The 11052-nt window shown below is 45.0% G+C and overlaps 1 protein-coding gene across 2 annotated transcripts in view; it reads left to right on the top strand.

The window, feature by feature from the left end:
* BCL2L14 (BCL2 like 14) overlaps positions 1-8686 on the top strand; it is a 20585-nt gene extending 11899 nt beyond the window's left edge. For both annotated transcript variants that reach the window (XM_015561675.1, XM_006760223.2), the window contains exons 4-6: positions 878-948; positions 4428-4694; positions 7549-8686. In XM_015561675.1, coding sequence (XP_015417161.1) covers positions 878-948; positions 4428-4694; positions 7549-7587 — 377 coding nt within the window. In that variant the 3' untranslated portion in view covers positions 7588-8686. The remainder of the gene's footprint in view (positions 1-877; positions 949-4427; positions 4695-7548) is intronic.
* The last annotated feature ends 2366 nt before the right edge of the window (positions 8687-11052 follow it).

Raw genomic sequence — 11052 nt, 5'->3', positions numbered from 1 at the left:
CTTTAGAGATTGTGCCATAAGTTAAAAAAAAAAAGTTCTCTCGGTAACTGGCTTTTCTCCGTTTGGATTCTGTGCTAAGGCAATGACCGTTTCCCTCATGTATCCTTGTCAGCATGTTTGAGACAAGAAAAGCCCTGCTACTCCACCTCCCCCGTTCCGACAACACACCCACTAGAGCCGTCTCTGGATCCCCCTGCCATTTTAGCCTTTGGGGTGGGAGAAAACTTATCAGTGTTATTTATTTATACCCCACCTTGTTGTAAAGACACGGCGTGCCAAGTAGACATTTTGGTATCACAAAATAAATGTGAAGGACAATGGAAAAAGAAAACAACAGCAGGAAAATAAGGTGGGTTTAGCAGTGAGTTTAATTCTCAAAATGCAGGTCAGAAAGACTATACCCCCTCTTAGATGGGGCGGGTGGGGGGGAAGGAGCATGAATTTGGCTCTACCTTGTCTAGCAGCTAACACCAAGGAGGAGTGTGGTCAAATGGGGAATTGATGGGGTCCATGTGGGAAAAGCACCATCTGCTCAGGAGAAGCCCAAAGACCAGGGAGAAATCTCCCCTAAATACCTTTAGAGACAGGATCATGTGTAGTGGAACTAACATCTTCAACAACATTGTTACAGTGAATAGAATGATGAATTTCATGGTGAGAACTGGGGACTCAGGGAAGGAGGGAGAAGAAGAAGGAAAAGGGAGGGAATCTGGGAGTGTTTGTGCCTAATCAGCAAAAGGGAGGTATGATTTAATTTTCTAAGAATTACAAAGCATTTGTCTTCCTCCATCCCTAACCAGGCTAAGCACGGTCACTGGGAAAATTTAAGATTTGTTCTTTTCTTGGGAAAAAAAAAATAACTGGATTTCCCCGACAGACGGAGAAGACCAGATAATAGCCAAAATCGTCGAGCTGCTGAAATACTCAGGGGATCAGATGGAAAGAGAGGTATGGAGCTTGGACTAACGGTTTGTTTCTGTGCCCGTGCGCTGGCACATGAGAACTGACTTGTAGGCCTTGTCGACGTTCTGGTTTACACAGAGTCCTACATTTTATTTCCCTTGGAATCAAAATTCTTCATTCTGGCAGCGTCTCAAAAATGAATCACTTTGGAAAACATAACTAAACCTCCTGGAGCCTCCTTGGAATTTCTGGAAAGGAGAAAAGTAACTTTGTTATTGTAAGAAAAGACACCAATAAATTACAGATTCGCTGCATAGAATGCTGAGCCTAGCTCCCCATGTAACTGATCCTCGGGGAAGTTTAGACTCTTGTGTTGGCCCTGCAGCCTGGATATCTGTGACCCACAGCTGCTCGGGCCAGGAGCCTCCTCTGAAATCTCCCCCGAGTGGCTGGACTGTTCTCTGCTCCAGGGCTCTTAGCAATTCGGCTGGGGAGGCCGGTTAGTGTTACTTGGAACTTTGGATTTCCTGCCATTTAGAAGTCGAGACCCGCCATTCCAATGAGAAACATGTGAGAGGCGCCTCCAGATGAGGAGGTGGTGAGCAGGCTCCCCCTGTCCGCGGAGGGCTTCTGAGCGTCACCTCCTCCATGCCCGCAGGGTGCCCAGCTGTCTCTAGGGTCTGTCAGTCAGGGACTAGCCTGGGGACCTGGTTCCTTGTTTGGCCAGGATCCCTGGGGAAGAAGTCCGGCCCAAGGGGCTTCTGCAGGAGGGGGCATGGCCCTGGCCACCCCAGGCACAGAGCTCTGTGCTGCTCTCTCAATGCCATTGTCGGACGGGTGCCCGGAGGATGGTGCCCAGGGAGCTGAAGGACATGAGAGATGGTGCAGAAGGAGACACAATGAGAAAACCAGGGATCTGAGACTAAAGAGAAGGGGTGTATGAAGGTCAGGGCCACAAGTAGGGGGTGAACAGGGGTGCAGAGGAAGCAGAAAGTAGAACATGGTACAGGATTTAAGGACACCCCTGCGCTTCTCCAGCACTAACATCAGTGGGTAGGAGTTGCAGGGCAATGGGGATCTCCCCATTTTAAGAATGACCTTTCCAGCGCTTGCGGCTGCCTCAGGAAGGGATGGTCTTCCTGTCACTAGAAGAATTCAAGTAGATGCCAATAACCGGGCGCAGTTCAGTTCCTGAACTGGGAGGGCTCCACCACAGGACCCCGAGGGTTCCTCACAGCTCGAAGCTGGTGGCTCTCGTGCAGCCTCCTTCCAGCGGCCTTAGCAGTGACCAGCAGCAGGTCAGGGAGGCCAGGGCTGGGAGGCAGGACGAAGGCAACCCCTCTCGTTATGAGCAGAGATGCTTTTCCTTTCCTCCACAAATGACCACTGAAAAAAAACTCACTTTGATACACTCTCTTGATGATTTGAGATGATACTTGGCATTATTTATGTAGAGCACATGGCTCCTTCCAGCGGCCTTAGCAGTGACCAGCAGCAGGTCAGGGAGGCCAGGGCTGGGAGGCAGGACGAAGGCAACCCCTCTCGTTATGAGCAGAGATGCTTTTCCTTTCCTCCACAAATGACCACTGAAAAAAAACTCACTTTGATACACTCTCTTGATGATTTGAGATGATACTTGGCATTATTTATGTAGAGCACATGGCTGTTCTATACACACACACACACACACACACACACACACACAGTGGAGCCTTGACTTATGAGTTTAATTCGTTCCGTGACCGTAACTCAAATTACTCGTATGTCAAATCATTAAAGTGAACGAGTGAGACACGTGATGCTGGTCTGATATTGTGGCATTCACTGTGACGTTCGCTGAATTCAGGCTTTCACATATGTAACAGTTTTTAAAAAAATGTATTTTTTTATTTCAGAAAAGAAGGGAGAGTTAGAAACATGAATGATGGCCTCCTGCACACCCCCTACTAGGGATTGAGCCGGCAACCTAGGCATGTAGCCTTGACCGGAATCGAACCCAGGACCCTTCAGTCTGCATGCAGGCCGACGCTCTATCCACTGAGCCAAACCTGCTAGGGCTGGTTGTTGTTGTTTTGTTTGTTTGTTTGTTTTATGTGGTTCCCCAGTAGAGAACTCTGGCAGGAACACATGAAAGGTCTGACTTGTGCTGTGGGGTGTGAGTTCTCACCAGACCGGGCAGTGACACCGGGGAGGGCCTGCCCTGGCTGCAGAGGGTCTGCAAAGCCGCTCATCCCTGGAGCACCTGCAGCCTCAGCTGTACCTCCCCGTGAGGCCACAGAGCCAGCTGCACGGAGAGAGGCAGGCGAGGGGCAGGGAGGAGGCAGGATGCTCCTTGGAAGGTGTTCGGGGCATTTGGCTCTTTCACTGTCTGGCAGAGTCCAGGCTCCCAGCGTCTGCAGAGGCCTGGAGTCTAGCTTCTTCAGCTGGGTCACTGATTAGCAGGAGTCCATTCTTGCTGTGGGGTGTGAAGGACGGAGGTCGTTCCTGCTTCAGATTACAATAGGCCCCTGACATCTGGATGTCGGGGGTGGTAACGGACGCTGCTCCACCAAAATCTTCCCACAGCCTGACGCATCCCCAGAATATCCCTCTTATAAACAGGGTTTGTTGAAAACCTGCTCAGCTCATTCCTCAGGCACAGAGCTAGAGAATGTTCAAGTAAACATTTAGCCCCTGCTAAGACATTGCTGTTTTCACATGACAACCACCATCTTAATAGACGTTGCAAGGATGGCTTTAAATCAGGATGATGTCTGCCTTGGTGACACAAGTCCCGGGTTTTTCAAAAGAAGCAGAAGCAATACTCGTGTTTTTGGTTAAAGGTGTGGAAGTCCAAAGAAGGTGGAGCAGAAAGACAGGGGGAGGTAAAACAGAATGAGCAGAACCACGGAAAGGCATCCATGAATTCAGTCTGCTGGTCTGTTCTCAGTGAACATATGCCCTCAGGGAGTTCTCCCCGCCGCCCCTGACCTCTCACAGCATCCTGAAAAATTACTGATGTTCCAAGCACACTTCTTCACGCGGGGCACTGCACTAAGCGTTCTACTCAATTACCCTGTAGTACAGTTACTGTCATCATCCCGGGTAGAGGTGACAAAACTGGAGCCGAGAGGTAAAGTAATTTCTCCAAGATTGCACAGCTAGGAGGAGCTAGAGCAGGAGTTTGAACCAAGACAGTGGTTTCCAGGCTCTGGATTCAGTCCCTAACACGACCTTGGGACTGAATGGCCTTGGATTGTAATCGTCACTAGACTGGGAGGCCCGAGAGAGGGCCTGGGGCTCAGTCATACACATTGTAAGCACTCCAGAAACATTCCTTGAATGCGGAATGAAGGCACTGATTTGTCCCATGAAATGAATTCACAGAGCAGGCGCAGGCCTGGTCCACTTCTGCAGGACCTTGTGCTGGGGTTGAACTGGAATCCCGGGTTTTCCAAGGGTGTCGTAGTGGCCCCCTGTTGAGCGAGGGGGTCTGTCTGGCTAGGCCAAGCTGCTCCACTGAATGCTTCTCCTCTTGCACGCAGCTGAAGAAAGACAAGGCTTTGATGAACAGCTTCCAGGACGGGCTGTCCTACTCTGTTTTCAAGACCATCACCGACCAGTTCCTAAGGGGGATAGATACCAGAGGAGAATCAGAGGTCAAAGCTCGGGGCTTTAAGGCTGCTCTTGCCATCGACGTCGCCGCCAAGCTCAACGCCATTGACAACCACCCCATGAACAAGGTGCTAGGCTTTGGAGCCAAGTACCTGAGAGAGAACTTCTCGCCGTGGGTGCAGCAGCACGGTGGATGGGTAAGTGCACACTATTTACCGGAGGATCTTCCCAGATCTCAGAGGAGATGGGAAGGGACGTTTGAAGGTTTTTTTTAAAAAGCGAAGGGAACGCATCTGTGAAGCAGTTCTCATGGGTTTAGGACACTTGAGTGGCAAGAGATAGATCCCATTGATGGGAACCTATTTTTAGTGATTATCTTCATCGCCAATAAATATTTACTGAGCTCCCAAAGGGTACATGGGGTATGTGTGTCGGGGGGGAGAGGGACTGGGCAGATATCACAGGAAATGAGGAGATGTTGAAAGATGAAATGTTTAGATAGATATCATTTCTGTGCTCACAAATGTTGCAGGCAGCGGACGTCTGGCAGTGAGTCAAGGAGAGGCAGGCCGCTCCTCATCTTCTCAGATGCTAAGAGTGTGGGGGGAATCCTCAGGCAGAGATTCAGGGTGACAGTGACATTTTTGTCATTACTGCTTTGACCCAGAATTTTGACAGGGACATTTTGATACAAACTAAAAAGCAAACAGTGAAATTTCCATGTTTTAAATAACCTGATATTAAACAAAATAGATATCTTCACACACACACACACACACACACACACACACACACACACACACCACGCCTCAGCCTCAACCCCTCCCTCATCCTTTATCCCCATTCCTTGAAATTTCCTTCAAACTTTCATGTTCAAATGGCCTCATCAGGTCAACCTGTCAAAACGCTTTGCTCGGAGCTTTAAATTTCAGAAGATAGGCCTTTGCCCCATGTTGTCACGGTTGTCATCGTTAGTTCTTTTTCCGCTAGAATGCTCCAGGGCCAGGAGCAGGGTTGAGTCTCTTTGAGGCACAGCCAGCCTGACCCTGGGGCCTTCAAACAGGCGTAGTCTCTCAGAAACCAGGGAGAACGTACCGCCAATCTTGCCTAAGGGACTGAAGTGCCCTCCATGGTTTTCAGTGAATGCCCACTGAGCTACCCGTCTTCTGTTCTTGTCTATTTCCCACCTTTGTACCAGATATGGCTGATTTGAACAACTAAGGCCCTTAAGTGTTCTAAATTCAAGCTGCCTTCACTCATGCTAAGGGGATAGAGTTCTGGACATTATTGCAGCTTATTCTTTCTTCCAGGCCGCCCCACCCCCATCCCCACCCCCCCCTCCCGCTGGTCCCTCCTCTGCCCCAGAGCCTTTCCCCACCACTCCAGCTCAAGATCCTCACCAGCCTCTGAAGCTCTCATAACCCCTCATGTTTGCACTATCATTATAGACCAGAAATCACCATCATTTTTCCAGAGAGATTATAAGTATCCATTGGGCTCACAGACCAGTTCTCAAAAGTCTATTTAGTTAATGTAGCTGAAATGCCAAAAGTGTTCTATAAACAATGGTGGTTCCACACGAAAAGCACAAGCAAGAAAAAAAAATACATTGGACTACATCAAAATGAAAAAAACGTACCTGTTTTAAGAGCCATCATCAAATGAAAAGACAACCCATGTAATTGGGGGAAAAATATTTGCAAGTTGTATACCTGATAAGAGACTTGTATTCAGAATGTGCAGTGAACTCTTAAAACTCAACTATAAAACGACAAATAACCTAATTTTTAAAATGGGTAATAGATTGAATAGACATTTCTCCAAAGAAAATATACAAATGGCCAATGAGCATCTGAAAAAAATATTTGCTTGACATCTTCACTTCAGCATTAGGGAATTGCAAATCCAAACCACAATGAGATGCCATTTCACACCCACTAGCATGGCTAAAATAAAAAAGACAAGTGTTTATGAGGACAGGAGAAATTTGAACCCTCATACATTGCTGGTTGGATTCTAAAATGATCCAGCCCCTTTGGAAAATGATTTGGCAGTTCCCCAAAATGTGCAACATAGACTTACCAGTTCCACTCTTTGGTACATATCCAAGAAAACTGGAAACAAATGTTCCCATAAAAAACTTGTACATGAGTGTTCATAGCAGCATTCATTATTTATAAGCCGAAAGAGGCAAGAACCCAAATGTTCATCAATAATGAATAGAAAAACCAAGTGTGCATATTCAAACGCAAGAATATTATTCAGCCCCAAAAAGGAATGAAGTACTGACAGATGGATGAACCTTGAAACCATTATCCTAAGTGAAAGCAGTCAGACAAAAGGGCCATCTATTGTATGATTCCATTTATATGAAATGTGCTTAACAGGCAAATCCATGGAGACAGATTAGTGGCTTCCTGGGGTTTTGGGAGGAGGGGATGGGGAGTGACTGCTAATAAATAGGAGTTTCTTTTTTGTTTTTAAATCTATTTTTATTGATTTTTAGAGACAAAGGTAGGATAGAGAGATAGAAACATTGATGAGAGAAACATCATTGTGGCTGCCTCCTGCACACACCCTACTGGGGGATTGAGCTTGCAACCTTGGCATATAGGCACAACGCTCTAACCAACAGAGCCACTGGTCAGGGTGCTACCATGAGATTTTAATTTACTCCTTGGCCCTTTTTCCTCACCCTTGACATAGTTACCCCGAGGTCCTGTAACCTCACACATTCTCTAGCCCTCTGAAAGGAGGAATTTGTAAAAGAAAGTCATCAATCCTTTCCTATCTACTCTTTTGAATGTTAAATAACAGCATCAAAGCCTTTTCCTATCTAGCCTGTTAGCCCTGGGTATGTAACCTAAGTCCTTAGCTCCTGGTTTCCTTTCAGGCATACCAAGGATGCCAGCCACCTTCCCAAACCCTCCCCCAACCCTGCTATGGTCTCTGATCCCAGGGTCATCCCTGGGAGAAGAGAGCAGAGTTAACAGGCGTATGTTTTCACTAACTTGGAATTTTAAGAATCTATTTCTCTTTTTCCCCCTCCAGGAAAAGGTACTTGGGATATCCCTTGAAGAAGTAGACTGAAACATCAGAAGATGCGTAATCCAGAAAACTCATTGGCCGGCTGTGTCCTGTGTACATGGGTCTCAGCATAGACTCCAGGAGAAAATGCAAGTGCACAAGGCAGATGGTGCATTGTTCTCGTGAACCAAGATCACCAGGAGAGGCCTCGTTTATGTCCAGCTCACAGGCGGAGGTAGCATGGCCTTGCCGCCCATGTTCTTCAGGCCCTCCACTGAGTGTGTGAGGAAATCCAGAAAGATGTGGTAATTCCATTATTCAGAACAGACACCGCCATCCTGCCTCTGTGGTCACCATAGGGAAAGTGTGTTATTCTGACCTCACGAGGGCGCAATGATAAACTGCATGTGCCTACACTTTGGTTTCCGGTGCTATTTATTTTAAAACCACAGTTGGTACAGCCTAATGACATTGTTGCAAGCCCACCTGTAGGAAGATGCTGCTGTTCATGTTAGTAGACATAGCTCCAGAGAGACTGAAGTGTATCGCTAGATCCACTAGTTGGGGGAAATGCTACCATATCTGCCTTTTGGACTCACTTTTCTGGGAGAATTCTTTGGTGGCTTGAAAAAATTCCATTTGGCAGAACACAATTACTCCTCCTGCCCTCACCTCTCAGTGACCCTGCCTCTGACTCTCAAGGTCTTTGGGACTTTATTATTTTTTATGGGAATGTAATGATTAGTAGCTGGTAAAATAAATATGTGGAAAGACCACTGTCATTAAGAGTATCTTGTGGTTAAAATAAGCAGTATGTAATAGTACAAAAATTTCTGTCAGGATCAAATGAGTTAATTTACATGAAGTGTTTACAATAGTGCTTGGAACTTAGTGCCAAGGGTTCACGCATGTTCCCTGCTATGTGCTGCCCAGAGCTAAACTGGAAATTTTCTCTCCCCTCGAAGCAGTCACTGGTTGTTTCCCTGAAAACGATACTCTTCAGAATGAGGTCTTCCAATATGTCCCATAGAAAGTATTTAAGACATACAACGTTTTAAAACACATTCAAATTATAGGGTCGTACAAATTTCTGGATCTCTGGCACTCAACACGGAGCCTGACATGAAATAGGCATTTAATAAACCTTTGATGAATAAATAAATGACTGAGTTATTCAGATATATTTGCAACTACAAGGGAAAAGTGGAACAATCTATTACCACATGCTGCACTGCCCAACCCATCTCAATTAAAGTGAGTTATTCTCTGTCTTCCCCTATACTGAAAGTCATAAATGTTAGGGACAAAGGAGTCTCCTTTTACAAATGGAGATACTGGAGACCATCTCCTCTCCCACTTTGATCCAAGCATTTCAAACTATTTGCAGCTCCCCACGTGTATTATGCAATCTTAGTCCAGAGGCTTGAGAACAGTATTTTCTCCATTTGAAGTGCTCTTGCCTGCTGGTCCTCCTTCCCCTATTTCCACTAATTCACCTGACTCTCCCATCTTCCCCAATTCACTCCTCCATTTCCTCCAGGAATCATCTGTAACTCTCTTGGCCTCCAAGGGGCTACATTTGGATGCCTTTCCTCATTAAGAATGCTCCATAACACCTGTACATGGACAATATACTTAATACATTGTCCCATAAGAATCAGCCGTTCACACTGGATTGCAAACTTTCGTAGACAAGTATTACGGCTAATTTAATTTTGCATACGTAATGTCTGGCATATTTTCAGTACACAATTGCAGAATCATATCCTAGCCTTACTGCTGTATCCTGTAAATCAGTAAAATTGGAGTATGGCCTATGGTATATGTAGTTTCAACAAGCTCTTCAAGTGTTCCAATATCGTCTACAGCTTCCCACTAAAATGAATAGTAACTGAATTTAATCTCCTGCTTAGAACAAAAAATAAAAAAACAAAATATATGAAAGAATAGTTAAGACACTGTGCATCAGGCAATGGAGAACTGGTCCCTGAGAGATGAGAACAAAGTGAGGCCTGTGCTTGCTCGCCCGAGAATACTGCAGGTAAAGCATGTTCAGGCTGTGCTGGAAGGAGGGGAACCCACACAGGGCTCAGCAATCTCCCTGAATAGAGAAAATAGTGCCTAGGAGTCCAGGAAGGCCAAGGTAGCTAAAGTTTGCAGGGCAAATAATGGAGAGAAGAGAATTGCACAAAAAGCTTCAGAGATCTAGATAGGTCTCAAATTTTGAGGTGAATACTGAATAACTCATGCATATAAAGACATTGCCCAAGGCTTTGAAAAAGAACATCTGAAAATATTAAGGGACCACTCTCCAAAACTCACACAGGTTTGGGAGCAGTGTCTATTTCCACTATCCAGAATGGAAAAACCTCAAAATTTGTATGGCAATAGGTAAAATACTCAGAAGAATTTTGCCTCAGTAATGGGGGAAAAATTAGCCCTAAACTAAATATACTTCTGGTTCTGCCCAACATAGGTGAAGAGCAAGAACCAAAAACTGTTACCAAGTAACCTAAAGGTCTTCCAGAATATAGCTCAAGAATCCTTATAGGATCACAAAAATATCCAATACTTAACACAACATTGCCAATGTCAGGCATCCAATTGAAAAATCACAAGAAAAAAATGAGACCAATAATGAGAAAAATCAAGAAATGGCATCCTGGAAATGATACAACCGATAGAATTGCTAGGCAAGAGCATTAAAACTATTAATATTCCATATGCTCAATAAGTCAAAGGAAAGAACTTCTGAAGTCCACACAGAAATTATAAATATGATTTAAATCAAACTATTGGAGAAGAAATGAAAAAAGTAGACCAGACTGGGTTAACAGCAACTACACATTGTAGGAGAACAGAAAAGTAAATTCAAAGACAAAAGAGAGAAATAAGACTGGAGGAAGAAAAAACAAAGCAATAGTGAAATGTGGACTGACTTCTACCAGCCAATATATGTGTAACTGGAATTAAAAATTTCAAAATCTTATGAAAAACATAAGCTCACAGAACCAAGAAACTCAATGAATGCTAACCACACAAAAAAAACATATAGAAAACTACACTAAGGCACATCACAAGTTGCTCAAAATCAGTGATTACAAAAAATCTTGAAAGTAGCCAGAGAAAAAGGCACATTACACATTCAAAAACAAACAAAATGATAGCAAACTTTTCTTGTGAAATAATACAAGACAGAATAAAATCTTTAAAGCATCAAGAGAAAAAAGATTGTCAACACAGAATTCTATACCCAACAAAAAGATGTTTTAAGAAGGAAGGTGAAATCACGACTTTATGAGATATATAAAAGCTAAAAGAATCCCTCATCAGAATAAAGAATACGAGGGGTTAGCAAAGAAGCTAGGTAGCCCTTGCCGGTTTCGCTCAGTGGTTAATGTGTTGGCCCGTGGACTGAGAGTCTAGGGTTCGATTCCTAGTCAAGGGCACGTACTTTGGTTGCAGGTTCCATCCCAGGTCTGAGTCCAGTAACATGGGGGAGGCAACCAGTGGGCAACCAGTAGATGA

This window comes from Myotis davidii, unplaced genomic scaffold, assembly GCF_000327345.1.
Source record: "Myotis davidii unplaced genomic scaffold, ASM32734v1 scaffold1017, whole genome shotgun sequence".
Lineage (NCBI taxonomy): Eukaryota > Metazoa > Chordata > Mammalia > Chiroptera > Vespertilionidae > Myotis > Myotis davidii.
This window is presented reverse-complemented; position numbering and strand designations above follow the sequence as displayed.